General features: G+C 29.5%; 1 protein-coding gene across 1 annotated transcript in view; it reads right to left on the bottom strand.

The window, feature by feature from the left end:
- Positions 1 to 4,613: 4,613 nt before the first annotated feature.
- The window catches only part of LOC108571091 (mediator of RNA polymerase II transcription subunit 14), a 15,529-nt gene continuing 591 nt past the window's right edge, over positions 4,614 to 19,551 (bottom strand). The window contains 18 exon segments of the mRNA XM_017933065.1: positions 4,614 to 4,778; positions 11,921 to 12,184; positions 12,288 to 12,557; positions 12,633 to 12,791; positions 12,879 to 13,249; positions 14,584 to 14,830; positions 14,912 to 15,175; positions 15,326 to 15,526; positions 15,528 to 15,694; positions 15,781 to 15,924; positions 16,012 to 16,155; positions 16,239 to 16,661; positions 16,760 to 17,127; positions 17,216 to 17,874; positions 17,960 to 18,265; positions 18,513 to 18,645; positions 18,788 to 18,859; positions 18,861 to 18,962. Of these exon segments, the coding sequence (XP_017788554.1) occupies positions 4,614 to 4,778; positions 11,921 to 12,184; positions 12,288 to 12,557; positions 12,633 to 12,791; positions 12,879 to 13,249; positions 14,584 to 14,830; positions 14,912 to 15,175; positions 15,326 to 15,526; positions 15,528 to 15,694; positions 15,781 to 15,924; positions 16,012 to 16,155; positions 16,239 to 16,661; positions 16,760 to 17,127; positions 17,216 to 17,874; positions 17,960 to 18,265; positions 18,513 to 18,645; positions 18,788 to 18,859; positions 18,861 to 18,931 (4,428 nt within the window). The 5' untranslated portion in view covers positions 18,932 to 18,962.

The raw sequence follows: 19,551 nt of genomic DNA, 5'->3' as shown, positions 1-19,551 counted from the left end.
AAGAAACATGGAAATTATTTTATATAATATTTTGTTAAATAGAAGTATACATTTTTGAGTAAGATACATTGCAGTTGTTTGATTTTTGAAGATATATTATTAAAAATATTATGAGAAATATTTGTCATAATAAATTTTTGTTAATGTAATTAATACAAAGTACCTCAAGCACGTGTAAAAATCACTTTTATTCTGTTTATTTATTATTCTTTGAACAAACATTCTTGTATGATTTCATTTATATTTAGATGTTAACGTTTAAAATTAAAAATGGTAGAATCATATTTTTATAAATCTTATTTTTACGTATTTGTTACTTTAATCATATAGCTAGTTAGAATGTCAAATAATAAAATATAAAAAAATAATTACAATTTAAAAAAATTTGTAAATAATTATTTATTCTTATATTTTAGTAATAGGAAGTAAGGCTTAGAAATTTTTCGACTTCTTTGGTAAGGGAGGGAACTACAAATTTTATTAGCAAATTTTCAAATAATTGATCTTTATTTTACGAATAGTTTCGTCATCAATAAAGTAATCCATTTTGTCCGTTAACTGTATGTAGGATTTTAAAAATGTCTTAAACAATATCATTGAAACACGATTTAAATTTTTATTATGATATATTACACAAAAATGAATAAACATATTTTATCATGACAAAGTTTGTTCTATATTCGAAGTATTTATTTTAACAATGAGTGATCAAGATTACCTTGAACACGTATTTATGTATCCTACTTTTATCAATCAATTTACGTATTTTTAAAGGGAAAAGTTCTGATATTAATTTCAGTGAATAAAAAAGCTTGGTAATACATTATAGATATGTAGAAGTAATAAAAAAACTATAATGACTAAACTAATATAATAATTTTAAATAAATTCTACATTAGTTATAATGTCTATGACAATATTATATTTTTATATTGTTAATCTTTAAATTTTATTTTATGCATTCTTTAATATTTTTATTTGATTTAAATTTCCTTTCAAAATGGAATATTTGTGGCACTTCTAAATATAAAACCATAAACAAGGTACAGAATAGACCTATCATGTTATGGGACTTTATGTTTCAAAGGTTTTGTTATGCCATCTATGATAATAGAGCGGTGCGTTTCGGAATTATATATAATCCAACCATCAATGATGGTAAAGTTGACATATGTAAAAGGTCCTTTTTTGTTAAATCTGTAAAAATATTTACATATATTAGATTGCGTGGGTAGAAGACGAATTCTCGACAGCGGTAGAACACGCACATGGAACGAATCATTCACTAATCAGAAATTATGTTCTCATGTTTTTTATTGCAGTATAATGAGAATATTATCAATTTGTGAGATTCTGTTCATGAAACTGAATCCAAATTCATTAAAATTGGTTTTAATTACATATACTGTCATAATACCATTGTAAAATTTATTGTTTATAAGATATAGTCCGCAAAATGTAGATGATTTCCTGAAGATCTAATGAAAACTATAAACATCTGTAACTGAGTTGCAATGTCAACGAATAATAGATGAATTTTGTTCGTTATTTATTATTCAATTACAATTCCTTAATCGTTTATTTGTTATTCGTTCATTATTATTCATTATTCGTTCATTTTTCATGATGTGAAACTGACGATTATGCGATTAACAGACTTTGTCTTATTTCTCTATTGATGTTACCGAACCCAGGACTACACGCAGCTTTCAGTACGACGCACAGTGTTCCAAACGCTTGCATGATCGCGCAAAGCTATATTTCATTTGAAAAGTGAATAGATCGTTGAGAACAAGTACAATTATTAAAGATTATGATTTTTTTGTATTATGTTATTTGTAAATACAAAATATTTAAAACAAAAATCTAATTACTTGACTAAAAAAGGTTCAAAAATTATACTATAAACATCTTATTTACAATTATCGTTTCAATTTTACATTAAATATAAATTTTAAAATACAAAATTTTTTTTTAACTCGCAGCAAAATAACTAATAGAACTACTTATTTAGTTTTACTCTAAAAACTAAAGTACTTACATGCCGTCAAAAATTGGCTATCTTTGAGTATGTCTACTCTGAGATGTCATCAAAATTTGTATAAGTAAGTAGTATCTTCCTACGGTATATAATTGAAGTAAGTACTGTGTGCGTGGAGGAAGTTAATGGGGGAGGTAAAGTTCCCTGGGGGAGGCGGGTTAGTGTGGGATTTTTTTTCATTTATCCACTAAAACCTCTACGGGGACCCTCGTCGAGCACACTAGGGAGGGCCACGGCAACTCTTAAGAATGATGTCTGCAGCCCTCCCCATGCCATTGTCTTTCGACCCGCCCTGGAGGGGAGGTGTGGTGTAACTTTACCTCCCCCCATTAATTTTCTCAACCCATAGGCTAGCAGTGACAAGGGGACTTGCCCGGCAACGCCCACTTATCAAGACCGCTATAAGAAGTGACCAGATCCCTCGTCCTGATGCAGCTCCGCAGAAAGGGGAGCCTCTTCCCTTTATGCTCTTCCGCAGACGCAGAGAGCAGATGTCTCTCATCCTTTAGCACCGTACCGACACCGCTCATCTCTCTAGCTAAAGGGGCGACTATTAGTGGGTAAGTCTCGCCATTCATCACATCTTTCTGCTCCTCCGCTGAAAGGTATCCCTTCTTCTAACCCATCGTTTTGTAAGCACAATTCTAAATGGTGCAGTAAATTTATATTGGTTACTGCTATTTACAATGCTGTCACAATGAACTTCTGGACATGCTGTGCGGATTCGCTGCTCTAGGTGTGCAATGTTTTAAATTGGCACAGTGTAGACCATCGACTGTAAATGACTCTACAGAAAAATTTTATACGTGCATTGAAACAACTTTATAACAATTCGAGTATTTATTATAATTGAACGCACAAAGGTACTGCAACACTACACAAGGTATGTTTGTTTCTGTACACTGTTTACGCTTCTTTTGTAACGTGCAAATGATTAATATTTTTCTTGTTGAAGCTCACCACTTTATAATGTGTAATTTCATCGAAATAAAATAATTTTTAACTATAACATTTCCCTTAATTAAGCCGACATTTCAATATTCTGGGTAATTTCAAAGTCATAGTACAGTAGGTCGTTGAACTCGTATTAACATCACCTATTATAACAGTATGAAGTTAAAAATATGTATTTAGTGTCATTTAAAACAGTCCAGATGACTTTTGATTGAAAAAACAATGTTTTTAAAAATTTCTTATATTGCAATTTGTAGCCGATTGGAAGCTAATTAACTTTTATTCGAAACACTTTTTGTTAGATTAACGGAAGTGTCTGAAAAATCGTGATGACGATATAATTTAACATGATTTGAATAAAGTCGTGTCAAGACTCATTTTTATCAGGAGAACCTTAGCAATCCATTCCGTAATAGTTTCACAAAGATTCAGTGAAAACACTAAAAATTTTAACTGTTCTCTGAATTGCTTGTTTTAGAACAATCTTTATTCTGATATCCTTTTCTCTATCTTTTTCCTTTTAGTTTTTTTTTTTTAGACACAAAAGTTATTTTTATTATGCAAATACGATTTTACGGTTACTTAGATAAAAGATTTTTAAAAATCTCAAAAAATATAACATTCTTTGAAATTTATATGACAATATATAAATTTTTTGCATATGTCGTTGGAAATTAACGTCCTAATTACCCATAAAAGATTATTTTGTAAATCAATTTAGGTACGAGGCTGAAATTTCGGTTGAATTGGAGCGCAGATATATTACCACGTAAAAACGCAGGATACTTATTTAGCAGAACATCTCTACAAACATCATTGAGTTTATATAGACGGACTCGTCAGTAATAGAAATGTAGCAACCGCGTAACAAATATGAAAAGGTCCTAGGATACGTTTTGGCTACTATGTAAGCAAGTACGGGGATGGTTTTAAATTATTACATTATAATTTAATCATAGAATTTATTTATTCTATGCTTCAACTAGTATCACAGTCTCTGTTTTATAATAAAAAGAATGTTTAGTTTTCATAGTTACAATGTTTTATAATTTACTAAATTAAAAGATTAATAATTGTCTAATTATAAAAAAACTTATTGTTTGATGTTTTTATAAAGAATACAGAAAATTGTTAATTGTTTAACATTTTAACATGAATATAATGAAAAATTTGTACTACCAAAAATTTTAAATAGAATTTTGTTTTGCAACTAATTCTGATATTTTGAATGTAATAAAAGCATATTTATATAAAAATACGATAATTAAAGGACAGATGAAGTTTATTAAAAGTAAATTGCATGAATTTAATAAATTATTTTAGAATAAAATTTGGTCCATCTATCCTCAAATCTAACACTAAACACTAAACACTATTTCTGTAATGTATATAAATTTGTACAAATAAAGTTTTGGTTACAATCCTTTTTACAACTACCATTCATAATGTGACTTTACAAAACAAGCTTGTTTTATGAAACAACTCTCCTACAATTCCCCAAAATGATCCGTTGAAGTAAAGAAATTGTACAATTATCAAACGGACATTAGAATTCGACTCAGTTGATCCATGTCGACTGATTCGGTAAACAGAGGGGACTAGGAGAGTAAAGTATGTCCTATTGAGGTGGTCCACCCATTATGCCCATTGGAGGCATACCTTGAATCCCATATGCAGCCTGCGGAGGACCTTGATTTCCAGCCATAGGAGAATGTAGTTGCATTGCAGGACTTTGAATCTGTTGTGTTGGTGTTACCTGTCCACCAGCTGGCGATGGAACTACCTATCATTTTGACAATTGATACAAAATTTTTAATTGTAAATAATTCAATTTTCACAAATATATTTATTTTTCAGTTTGTATGACTAGTGCTTTATTCTAACTGATTTTGACTGTTTAATTTTGTTTTGGTGAAGAATTAAATACACTTGTATGAAAGTTCAATGCTAACACTTTGTACATAAATATTTATATCAAGATATAAGTATATATAATTTCTTCTACAATACAAATTTGTAAAATAGAGTATATTTAAAATTTAAGAAAGAGCGCATCAAATGTATCTGATAAAATTATAAACATATTGTCTTAACAATTTTTCTGAAGTTGTTATTAAAATTAGCTCTTAGAAGCTTTCAAATTTTCCTAATTTTTAATTTACTCGAAACGTGTCAAGAAATGAAACCATTCGTTTAAATTCATTTTCCACTATTTCTTTGAAATAAAATGATAAATAGAAGGTATCATCAAACAGTATGTTACTGTCATAAGTGCAGATATAGAAAAATTATGACATGACATAGAGGTTATGAATTATTTCCATTGTGAAGAATCATAATTAGACTGCGGATTTTTATGCAAATTCATATTTTCATGAATATAATTAAAAAAATAGAAGCTAGATAGGCAACTGTTTTATTCACTAAATATCATAACTAATACTATATTGCAGGATTATTCATATATTTTTGCTAATTATGTGCGTTCTGTGTATTTTTGTGTCTTGAAATTTTCCATAAATGCATAAAAATTCGCAGTCTAATCATAATGTATACATACATATGATGTATACGAATTGAAGTTAATAACCAGCTTTCCAAAAACTATGTAATAGAAAATGAGGTCCCGCAAAAGTTCATGATAAGAATTCCCCAAATACACATTAACAAAACCATGTTATAGGCACTAGACTATTTCGTGCGCTCTTATTTAAAAATGTGTAATAGCCAATGCACTGTCAATAAGAAAAGATCTGAAGAAGAGGATTTGTTTTTGCATTTCTTATATGATAGATAATATATTTTAAATAAGCAATTGTTATATCCAAACACTGTAAGATATGGATGGAAAAAATAAATATGCAATATTTACTGAAAAAATATGTGATAAACAATATAACTGTAAACGAAGAAACAAAAAAACCACATACCATTTTAAACTAAAATACTATAAAAAGCGGAATAGATACAATAGAATAAAATATGTGGAAATCATTTTGTCAAGAAGATAGTAAAAGGATGACTCTTACAATTAGTTATATTCTTCTCCTTATTAAATATTACTTGCATTAATGCTCAGGTTTTATATTATTTCTTAAGTGAAAATTCCAAGGAATCAAGAATTTCTTTTTAGAAGTCTCGATTTCGAATTTATGAAGTCATTTTTGGTTCAAAGATCACACATAATACCGTTTCTTCTAGACATTCGAACATTTCTGGCTAAATATTGAAAAATATAAGAATCTAAAGAAGCTGAACAACAATGGAAGAAAGTGGGACGTTGTGTTATTTGCAAAAGTTCGATAAAAAAAAAAATAACATGACCGTAAGATTTGACCATTATATAAAATTTATTTATAAACAGCATGCACTTAAAATTATATTACGTAAAAAATGTAATACTTCAAAAAATGAATAGCTATGTAGATACGGAATAAATGATCAATTTTGTTTTCATACAATTTGAGACATTATAATTAATTAAAAAATGAGAATTTATTGCAAACAATAATTCTAATAATATATGTATATATTCAAGCTTTTATGTAGGGGCCATTCCACTTCAAAACACATAAAAGTGCAATCATAGTCAACTATTTTCCCCTAGAAAATTGTAACTTTCGTATAAATGATTTTTAAGATATTTAATGTTAAAGTTTTGACAACTTGAATTAAATGATTTAATACATCACAATTTCAGTACTCATATTTCGGCTCTGTTTAAAGATAATGCTTTGTACTTGTGTGCATTTTAAAACTGAAGAAATGCTTTTCCCAAATATGTATATAAAATATTATTTATTATTAACAAATGTAACAATAATCGGTGTTAAAGTTTCAAATATCGACTTGAAGTTGTTCCCAAGCTCGAATCAATTAAAAAAAAAATGTCATTCGATTTCACGAATTTTTCCTTGTAATGCATGCAAAAAAAAAAGTAGAAATTACAGGAATATGAAGAGAAAAAAAAGTTTACCATGATGTACACCGTTCGATGCTGTGCAAGCGCTTCAACCAGCCTTCAAGTTGCCAAAACTTTAACATTAAATATTTTGACAACTATTCGAGATAAATAGTTACTATGAAAAAGTCTGTAACTATGATCGCAAGTTTGTATATTTTAATATGAAATGACTCGTAGGGATGCATAAAATACACCGCGCGCCTGGTCACATAACAGTATTTGAAGGTCGTATTGCTTAACGTGAATGAATTTGTTTCAATATTATTAACAACTTTTCTTATAAAAGAAATTTTGTTCCCGTTCAAAAAGCTGAAGATAACCTTGGAATTTTTGAAAGTTAAATAATAAAGAATGTTGATGCAATATTCATCTCATAAAAGTGTAACATTCATCAGAACTAAATTTCTCTAAAATCATTATTTACAGATTTGTTTCAAGATCGAAGTGGTTCTAGTTACATACTGCATTTTATATACGGTACTGCTTTTCATATTGTTCCGATTTTTGCAACTCAAATTGTCCCAATTATATTGAGAGTAATGCAATTGTTATAAATCTCTATATTTTTCACTTTATTATTATGAAATTACTTTAATAGAATTGTTAAACTCGTTACGATGGAAATGGTACTAAACACGACTATATTTATATAATTTCAAAATGTAAATAATTAATGAATAAAAATTCATTTAGGTTAACAAGACACGTCAAAATGAGCACCCTTCATCAGAAATAATCTCTTTAAGTATTGAATTTTTGGGAGATGTTTATAATAACATTTTCTGCTTAAAATCACATTCTGTGTAAATTGATAAATTGTTGTTTACCTGTGCTGAAACATCCCGTATACTTTATTTAGGCTGAAAGCAAAAGAAAAAATGTGACAAAAGATGTATAAATAGAATGTCCTTCTTCAACAAAAATTTATTAAACACGTACTTGCACAATTTGTAATTCAAGAATACCAAATACAATAAGGAACAACACATTTGCAAGAGAACAACTCAAATTGACTGGTTTCAATTTTGACGTGTGTTATATATCTACGCTTAAAGTAGACTAAAATGAAGCTCATAGCTTTACATATAACATTTAAGCTTAAAACGTAATAGTCTACTTTCTTCTAAATTCAAAGCTAAAAAATTGTGCAAAATTTGAACTTTTTAGCTCAAATACTTTTAAAAAAATATGTACCTACAGTCTGGGACAAAATGATAGCAGACTTAACAACACCTTATCTATTTTTTAAGATATGGGTAAGAAAATGTATATTTTGCACATCCCGTTTAGTGTAAACATACTGTAAAACTGTTTATTAAAATTATAGAAAAAAATGTAAATAGAATTTAACTTGATAGAACAAAATAATAGTTTTCTCTTTACTTGACATATTTGTGCTTCTTAAAATCTTTGTTTGTTACTATGGAGCAATTTACTAAAGCAGCAGTATAGAATACTGATTTAGTGAATATACAAAGTGTCTGTTTTCCAACAAATTTTGAAAGTGCGTCGAGGAAAGGCATTAAATAGTAATGAGATTAAACAAATTTTATCATTACAATCGAAGGACTACTCTATCACGAAAATCAGGAAATTAATTAACACGTCCGCTACCATCGTCACATATGTATGTATGATGCATCAATTCTCATGATAGATCACTGTTATCTACATCTAACATATACAAAATGCACAGTTTGCGTGTTTAATTGTAATTACGTGTGCATAAGTGTAGACATTCATTGTATTATATAAATCTGATAAAAATATAGATTTTACGAATGTAAACAAAAATAATACGAGAGGTAGCAGAAAATACTTCGAGAACAATGGTAGCGAACCTGTTCATACACATCGCAAGGAGGGTATAATCTATTGAAAAATTATCAAAAATACCAAAAGTAAAAGAGTACTGGATGACCATGAACACTAATAGAACGATAAAACCAAGCCATTTTAGGAGAATGCTTCTAATTCCCAAAGGACAGCAAGAAAAACTAATGCCCTATGTTATAACAATTGTTAGGACACGCCGCAGTTCTGATTAACTAACGTTTTAGTATTGCGTATTGTATAACCGGTGCCCTCTGAACTGAGTAAGGAACCAATCGAGAATTTCTTGTAAAAATTGATTTAATTGATATTAAAGCCTATTTAGTTCTTACAAATGTTTTATGAAGCCTCATTGCTTCCAATTAATACTTACAGAAGCCAGTTGCTTCTGACTATTTTAACTATTCTGACTGTTCTAACTGTTAGATTTGAGGTCCTGATTTATTTTTTCTAACTGACTGTTTTAATCTATCTCGCTATTCTAATCCTTCTGCTCTTAAAATTCTAAAAACTCCTTCGTGTCTCTTTCTGAAAAACTCTTGGAAAATTTTAGGACGTGACTAGGGGTATAAATCTTCAATTGGAAAATTCGGGTGATTTCCTTAATGTATAAATAGTAACTGTCCTTTTTGCAGGACATTGCACAAGATCTTTATTTGAGAAAACCGACCTATAAATTTTAAGCTTTTCTAATTATCTCTATCTTTTGGCGTGAGCTCACGATACGTCATTTGCTATTGAGAGTGTACGGTTAAAAAAACTCCTATAAGAAAGTCCACCGACAAAGTGCAGCCATACGCTAATTTGTAAGAAATACACAAAGCACAAGAATGGAATGAATGAATAATAATAGCGGGATTCTGTTTTATCCGTAACGTAAGCCCAGGTATATAATCTAAACAGCAATTTGAACATCTCAATTTTATATCCTAAAACATTGAAAATCGAGACATTTTGATCATCATTAAGTTATTGCCATAAAAAAAAATGTTTGGAATTAGTGAAGGCAAATATACATTAGAAAAAACAATAAAGTAAAGGACAAAGAAATGTTCACTTTAGAATTTAGACAGCCTAGATAGGTGAAATTAATATTTTTAATGACTTACAAAAAAAGGAAATCATGTTAAATTCTTGATTAATGGGAAAATGAAGTGTAATGACCTGAAATGGGTATCAAAACTTCCAGTAAGACAATGTGGCAATTCATACAACTAAATTAGTCTAAAACTACTTTCTTTCAAAAAATATAAAAATCTTGGACTGGCCGGCATGATCAGTCCTCAACCTCGTAGAAAACGTTTAAATTCTAGCTAGAAAAGTTTATGCAGCTGAAAGATAATTTGAAACGTTAAAAGAATTAAAATATCAAAACTCCTGCACGATTACACTCAGCCACACACATTGGAAGATTAACAAAGGAAACTGTTATAAACCTAAATTGGAAAGTTGTATATCACGGCTTATTCGCCAGATTTAACACCAAATAATTATCATTTCTTCAGATTAATCGAACATTTTTTAAGGAACATGCAATTTACAACTTAGAGCAGTATACGAAAATTCGTCGATAATTTTATTGCCTCAAAACCAAAATTACCAAACAGTAATTTAAAATTGCATAAAATGATGAATAAAAACCTCTTGATTAAAACAAGTTTTATTGTAAATTTTATATTAGTAAAATAATTTAGAAAACAAACCTAGAAATAAACAAAGAACTCCACATGAATTTCATTATTAGGAATAAAAGAACAAAAGATTACTCTACTCTACTAATAAATGAACAAATTTCAAGATTTTCTTTCAACAATCTTCAAAAATGCTATAAAAACAAACCCAAAAATTTATAGAACAACAAATGGAAAATTCTGCATCCCCACACATTCTAAATATCAATGAAAAGTTATTCAGCACCAAATTTTTCAATAAAAACAAAATCATAACTAAATTTAACTGCAAAAAAGCATTTAAAATCCAGCATAATCGACTAAATTTAAAGTCGATTACACAAAAGTGGTACATTCTTACTCCTTCTGTAAGTTAAGTCTTTCAATATGTAATACCTGTAACTCGACTGTTCCAAGTATTTTGAATATTATTGCCCATGAATAGAAATTGAAAATTTAAACAACTACCGTAAAATGCGATAGCTATTACAATTTTTAAAAGACACGACATTTATCAATTCCTTATAAGTATTATAGATTATTCACCTCCATAGTAATCATCCCTAATAATCATTCATATACACTTCATATAACATAAATATATAAAAAAAGATGTAAAACATGGCTAAATAAAGGATAAAGCCATAAGGAACTTTGTAACATAAATAAAATAATAAATATAAGAATAGTAAAACAACTTTGTTATTTAGTTATGCTTAATTATAAAATGCACATCAGAATAGTTATTTATGTCAGTTCTCTTACATAAGTCACAGTTGTCATAAATAGAAAACAAAAAATTTGTACAATATGATATTTGTTCCCCTGAACATTATAAGCATTTTAAACAATACACCATTTTTTATTCTGATTGTAATATAGCAAATCATTGATATACAGGGTGTCTACAAATTTGTGCCGTATGAAATAACTACTAAACGGCAGTTCATACGAAAAAAATGTAAAAACGTTTTAAACAAACATTTCACGTGTAAAGCAAAAATTTTGTTTTTGCATTGTTGAAACGATGTTTTAATTTTTATAACTTTGTATTGATTCAAAGTCACTTTAAACTAGTGTTTTGAATTCGTCTTTTTTCGCTCTTTCATTACGTTGGAACAAAGACATAGCGTTCAACTAAAAAAATGTGAAGTAACTTTGAAATAATCTTGAAAAAATATGAACGAAAAATTTTTGCTTTGTGTTATCATATTCTACATGAAAAGCGACGAAGAAAACGTCATTACATTTTTTTCATATCAACTACCGTTTCGTTGTTATTTTAAACGATGCAAATTTATAGACACTTTATATATTTTAAAACAATTTCTAACAAAATATCTAAGTATCTTTATTCTAAGCAACGATTTATTAAAAAAATACAAATGTTATTTCAAGCATAAAACTGTTGTGCTTCCTAAATTGTATTGTAGATTTGAAAATACATTATGTACTTACCTGAGACATAACTGGAGGCTCGGAAGGAAGAGTCAAATTAGCTAACAAATCCCTGACAGCAGGAAAGAGGGAACACTCAGATTGATTTGCACCATATTCGGCAAATCTTTTTAATTGTAAGGATGCAGCAGGTATTGCAGAAGCTGGACTAGGATCCCTTTTCTCTGCTAGCTGTGTCAAATTTGTACTAACATCATAAACTAATGGTAAAACCAGTGATAGTGTTTCTCCTTGATATGGTAATCCAATCCTTGTTATTTGCAACTGTAACATAAGTAAATAATAAATTAACAAATTACCTTGTAATATGATAATTTAAAATTAATAATATTATATTTATCTCTTAACAAACATAATATGTACATACAAAGAAAAGAATTTTATTTCTGTAAACCAGTACACCAGCCATGCCAGTAGGTGCAATTGGAGTTCCAGAAGGAGGTACCCTTAAACACCATTGTACATTCCACTTAAGTTGCTGTTGCTGTGCTAATCCAGGTACTAGTTCCAATTTCATAATTTGTACAAAATCTTTCAAAACATTGAATGGAAGATTTAACATTCTACCAAAACCAGAAAGAGTATTTGGTTTATATGGTGGTGCTGCTGCTCTTGTATCAAAAAACTTTTCTATAATCTATGACAAAGTAAAAATATAGAAATATTAAGAAAAAACACAAGATTAAAATTTTAATTATGAAATATCAATTACTTGTAATTCTTCATGTGTCCATTGATCTTTATGTTCGGGAAGAGGTTGCACTTTTATATGAAGAGATTGCAAATGTTGTGGATTTAAGCCAACTCGACATTGTAGACTTTCAACTTTAAAGTGTACAACTCCTGGTTCTGTACTATTTATTGCAGTTAACTGTAAAATATTATTTAAAATATCATTTTCATTAATTATGCTTCTAATATCTAACATATCTAACTAGATAAAGATTAATATTCATACACAATCATCATTTTGAATAAATCGTTGAAACTGTCTGCGCATATAAATGCACCCTAGAAATCTTTCAAGTGGTGAAAGATCAGGACCAGGAAGTCCAGAAGGATGAGGAGAAGGACAACAAAGCAGTTCTAAAGCTTCATGAGTTAGAAGTGTAGGTACAGCGCCTGCCCATGAACGTTGTGGAAGTACTCTCGAAATATGCGTTCCAGTCTTATGATCAGAAGCTTGAGGACTATGTAACGCAGCATGTCCTGGACTTTGTGCAGGGCGAGCCGGAGATGGTCTAGGTACACTAGGTGATCCTGGCCAATTAGATGCTGCTGGTGAAGCCATACTTTGTGAAGATGGAAATGGACTTCCATCTATATGTCCTAAATAAATAATGATTAAAAAAAGGAATTTTAGTATGACATATTAACCATCAAAGATGTTAAATAACTAATAAAAATTATTAAAATACTGTATTTTTCAATATTAATCACATCAAATCACATCAATTAATTACATCAATATTAAAATTTCAGGTACCCTTTCCGTTTTTGGTTATATAAGCAAAATGTTTTAAGGAAAACTATAATTTATTTTCAATGCCAACAATTTTACTGAAACCTTAATACCTATGTAAATAACACCTATTCTAATTTTTCTTGTAATGAAAACAGGAGAAGAATAGTAATATAACTTCAACTATTTCTGCACAAAATCGATGTTACGTGTATCTATTAAAACAGGTTGAAACAAAACATATTTTACTTCTAATATATGTAATAATAATATATAATAACAATATCTAACAAGCCTGGTTTAATTTATATAGGAGGTTCCATTTAACTGGAAATGGTGGAATATCTCACGAGGGATTGAAGTTATGAAAAAAATGCTTTTACAAAAGTTGTTTGGTTTATAGGGAGACCTCAGGTAATATAAATAATTTTTTTGGTGTAACATTATGATTTAATTGCTACCTAAAATTGTCCTGAAGAATATCTTTTTTTTATGCATATTCATTTGAATTATAATGTTATCCTAAAACTTGAAATGTTTTCATTGTAAAAAATACTAAAAATGATATAAAAAGTATTAGAAATTTTTTACATCTAAATCATGTAAGTCAATTTAAAAAAGTTACATTTTACAGGATAATTAACCTTTTAATACCGAATTCCGGGTAACGAATGTCGAATCACTTTGACCCGCCGGTTGCAATAGTCGTATATGTATATACAGGTGTGTATGATTTATCTGAGAACGTGTAAATATCTTGAAAAATATGGATGACACAAAAAAATATTTAAGACACAAATTGTAGTGTACCAAGAGGCACATATGATGCCTATATTTATTTGGCCTTGCAATGATCTTGAAAAGCTTTATAAAGATTATGTTTCAAATTTAAATGAAAACCTATCCTTTTTGTTGTATATTCTTGTAGCTGACGTTAAAACGTTTTCAAAACACTACCTATACACATACATTTCGTAATAGCTAATATCGAGATTTTAAATTTCAAATCTGATGTGCCATTGAAATTTCAAAGTATGTGCAAATCAGAAGTACACATCTTCTAATATTCTTCTCTTTAAATCGTTTACATCTCTCATACATTACTTGTGACACAAACAACGCATTGTATCCAATTTACTCTGCTAGTCTAAACTTTCCTCATTTTTTCAAGTAAAAATAATTATTGTGTTCTACTTCTTACCAGTTTGCATAAAGGATCCTGCAGGAGAGTGTCCCACTTGAACATTACTACATGGTCCTGGTGAAGATGTTGGCATTAATCCAGCTGGACTAGGAACATGCATTGGATTTAAAGGACTATTAGCAACTAATCCAGAACCTGGTGAAGGATGTGGTAACATATTGGGTGTATTCGGTGGTAGTGATGGTGGTGAAGCCAAATTAAAAGAAGTGGCTGGACTACTTCCGAAACTTTGATGTTGATTTGTCTGAAGAAAATTGAAAATTGGAAATAAAAATGAAAAATTTTCTTCATAAATTTACATAGTTCAAGTACATATGAAAGCTACCTGTGATATATTAGCAGTATGTGGACTAGCTGGTGTATGAGGATTGCTACCAGATGGTGGAGTAAGAGGTGGGTGAAATCTTAATCCATCTCTTTGTTGTGCAGGAGATTGTGGTCCACTTCTATGATGACTTAGAAAACCTACATTTCCACTCCCACTACCACCATCACTATCCATTGTTACAGGAGAAGGAGGATTGTCATCCTCTGACTGAGATCTTCTACGAGAAACTGCACTTTCATCCACATATTTGGACAAAAAAGCCTGTGTAATTACCAAAAAAAAAAAATGATTCTAATAAAACAATAAATTCTACAAAATATTCTATAAAATAAATTATAAATTAATTTATAAAAATTGTAATACATAATTCCTAATTCAATTTTATAAAAACTAAAATTCTATTACTATTACCTTAAGGCCCTGTGTTGGAGTAAATTCATCTACTACGTAACTTCTATCAAAACGGCTGTATGCTCCATCTCGTAAACTTACTAAACCACTTCCTCGTAGACGAAGTTCTAAACAATACGTACCCTGATATGCAATTCTGACTAGAGTTACACATTGTGGCATAATTGTGAAAGTTTGTACTGGTACTTAATCATACCGAATCATAAACACAAAGTTGTGGAATTATAGGTAATTTACTAATTGATGTAAGGGGTTGAAGTGTTTCATGAAGAATGTGTATAATCTGGGCTAAATTTCTATGTCTATTCAAATGAGCCTCAAGCTGTTCCTTCATAATTGAATGAGCGTTAGTTGTAGTACTTGTTGGACCTGCATATTTATAATATTTTCATGAATTATAATAAATGTGCTTAATTAAAAATATATGTAATTGAAATAAATTAAGGAAGATTTACTTTTTCCGAAAATTAATTTAAACGCTTTATCATTGGTACTCCATTGAACAGTAACAGTAGCTCCACGATTAGGACCATAGCTTAGAACTAATTTACTATAGTTGTATGATTTTATACTAACCATGTTGCGCAAACTATACTTTTCTATAATACATACAAAATTTAATTAATTATTATAGTTGCATGTATTTTCCATATAGATATTTTCATTAGTAAAATTAAAAATTATACCCATTTTAAAATATTCTGCCAAATCATGTACAATAGAATAAAGGTGTACAATTTGAGCCCAGTCATTAAGCAATGCATCTACTGTACGTGACATAGTATCTGCTGTTCCCATTTCATATTGAAAATATACTGGTCTTCGTAATCCTGATCCAAATTATGCAAGTTATTTACAAACCATATAAATGTATTAAAATGTTATTTCTTAAAATTATTTAATGATATATTACCTTGTTCTTTTGGATGGCTGCTAGATAAAGAACTACCATAAAATACAAACTCAGCCATCCACGTTTTAGCCATACCTTTACCCTGAACTCTGATTGAAACACTGAGTAGTCGTTTAAGAAGAGCATGCCACGCACAGCTAGAACTTATTGTTGCAGAAGGTGCAGGTAATTGAACTAATTTCAAAACTAATGCTGTAGCATTTGCTTCTACTTGAAGTCCTTGATGAGCAATATCTCTTCTAGTTAATTCTTGTGCTAATGTTACAAAAGGTATTCTTTCATCACAAAGTGCAACTACATGCGCTAATTCTGGAATAAAATATGCCGGTTGTTTGGATCTTCTATTCTGTAATGTGGTACTGGCATCAGTTCTGCCAGTAGGTCCCGTACTTCTCCGTTTGGTACCACTAGTTTCGAGAGCTTCTGTGATATAATAAAGATAGTTATTTATTTGTTTCTCCATTACAAAAAAAAGTAACAGGTTATTATCATATAATATTATAAAAAATTAAAAAACTGACCATTATCAACACTGGTGAAGGGACCATGGGTTATGACAAAGGTATCAAATTCGATTAAACTTTGAACTTTTAAATACATTTTTGGAATTTCTGTTTCAATACTGTCATCATGAGGATCATCCTCTATAGAACTATGTTTTACTACTGCGAGATAAAATGAGCATTCAATTTCACATGGTACAGTTTCTTTTTCCTTAAATGCCACTATCAAAATCACTGTAGGATGTCGATGAAGTTGGACAAACATACGATGTCTACTAATTTTTGACATTGGATGATCAGGATGAAGAAGAACTGGCAAGCGTTCATGGGAAGTTGCTGGAAGATGCTGCAATGTTTTTTCACACCGCCTCTGTGTTATCCAAAATCTGTAATACAAAATAAAATAAAAAGTAATAAAGAACAGGACATGAAATGGTAGAAAATAAGATTCAGTAAAAACTGTAAAAATATTACCTGAGTTCAGATATTAAAGTTGGAAGGCGGGAATGGTCACCATTTAAAGCAACAGTCAATTCAGGAACCAAAGGAGCTTCATATTGAGGTACATGACATTGCAACATTCCAGTATGTGTATCAACAGTAACTAATAAATGTTCTGCTCTTAAACAAGGTTGCAAAATAGGAACAGAGAGAATTGCAGGTGAACCTGCTAAAGTACACTCAACATCTTTTAACACTGTCTGTAGCTCCTGCTTTAGGTCTAATAACCTACTTCTGGTACGTACATATATTGTATGCACTAACAAACATTCCATTGACAACTGGTCTGATCTAATTGCTCTGTCTGCTATTTCACTTTCCTTGCTACCTAAGGATGGAACATGTACTATTGCAAGAGGTCGTGCAGGATCATGTTGGTCCACCTGCACTGTTAGTTTGTATCCTAACTCTGATCGAGGATCCTTATTAGTTAATTCTCTCCAATATGATACAGAAAGGCATTTTCCTGGTGTATATTCATCCACATGAATGTGATCATCCAATCTATCTCGTATTAATCTTAATGTTTGAGAATAAAGTACTTCCAATTGTAATGATTGACAGAAATAATGCAAAATGTGGTAAACTTCGGATAATGGATTTGAACTTTCTGCCAATCTTGATTGAACCACCTTGCAATTAAAATTATTTATTTTAGTATCCAATAATTATGAAAATAAATTTAATAGTGTAGTAACTTATTAGAAAAAATAATACTTGATGTACGTAACGAGTTTGCAATGGATGCACCAAAGCTTTTCCATCTCCTGTTTCTCTATCTGAAACTAGAATTTCCAATTCTAATAACCTCCACGGTACTATAGGACCATCTCCCATTACAGTAAGTGATACTGAAAATTCTTGTTCCACAAGGAATATTACTCTTCCTGCTTCAATTTTTAAGTTGCGCATTTGTGGAAGTAAATTTCCAGTTACCAATCTGTGTTGAATAACTTGATTTAATCTCTGAAGTGTACTTCTTTTCTCTGCTGGTGTAATTGGATCAGGAGGAACAATTCTTTCCTATTCAAAAATACATACAATTTTAAAATCAGAAAAATATTCATTGACAATAATAAATACTATTTTTTTCGAGCCATCCTTGCAAGCATATCAGCTGTATCAACAAAAAGTAGTGACTGCTTGTCCAAGAAAGCCATTATGTGCTGTTAAAGAAATATCTTTTTACTTATTAATTATTTAACAACAATATAATAATTATATAAAAATATTCAAATAATAGTAATATGAGCAATAATTTTCAAAATACCGCAGATTTATCAACTTTAGAAGCACTATTAGCCCACTTAACCAATGCTAATAGTCGTACGTATAACTGTCTAGTTCTAGCTGAAAAGGTGTAAATTTCTATCTTACGTTCCATGTCAGTTTTTCGAGGTAATCTGTAAACATATTTTACATTTTATGTATAAAAATATTTAAAAATGACTAATTCATATTATTACATATTAAATTCTACATCAATTATACTAATTCTTTTTAATCTTGTGAGTGTAAAAAAAAAAATAGTTTGAAGTGTCTTACAATTCAGCCAAAACAGTAAGTTCATGGTAAGTGCGTTGTATAATAAAATCAATGAGCATGCCAAGAGAAATATCCACGATTTCCTTCTTGTGGAATATTATTGGTTACAGGGGTTTGATGACCTTCTAACGGCACTGGAGCCATTGTATGTTGAATTTGAATTCGGAATCTAAAACTTAATAAATAATTGAAATAATTAAAATATCAACATATATAAATATTAGCTTGAATACCAACAATACAACAATTGCAGTTTATTTTATATTTAACATACATATATATTGCGATATTATGTAGCACCTTGGATAAAATTTTTCAATTATTTTCTATTATTTAACTTTAAATTAAATGCATCAAGATTATAAATTGGTTATTTGAATACATAGAAATAATGAAAAAATTGATTACTCATTTTGGTAATAATATATCTGCAAATAATAAAAATATATCGATTATAATAAATAATAAATAGTAAAAATAATGTCAAAAGAACGTAATTTCACCTCTAACGTTTACTTTTCAATCGTATTTTATACTAAAATAATACACCAGTGAGTGAAAGCAGCTCTTTTTCAAATAAGTCACAAACTCTGAAAAATTAGATGGAACACTTCTTCTGCGTTTCGGGCACTTCATTCCTATATTCTAAAGATTTACATTACAAGTTGCATTACATTATTACGATTAATGTAAATTAGAATAAATGTTTTATTAGAAAAATACCAAGGAGAAGTAAAATAATTTATTAATTCTTCTTATTTTAT

The sequence above is a fragment of the Habropoda laboriosa genome, unplaced genomic scaffold (assembly GCF_001263275.1).
Source record: "Habropoda laboriosa isolate 0110345459 unplaced genomic scaffold, ASM126327v1 scaffold106, whole genome shotgun sequence".
In the NCBI taxonomy this organism is placed as follows: domain Eukaryota; kingdom Metazoa; phylum Arthropoda; class Insecta; order Hymenoptera; family Apidae; genus Habropoda; species Habropoda laboriosa.
Note: the sequence above shows the minus strand (reverse complement) of the source record. Positions and strands in the feature narration are given on the sequence as shown.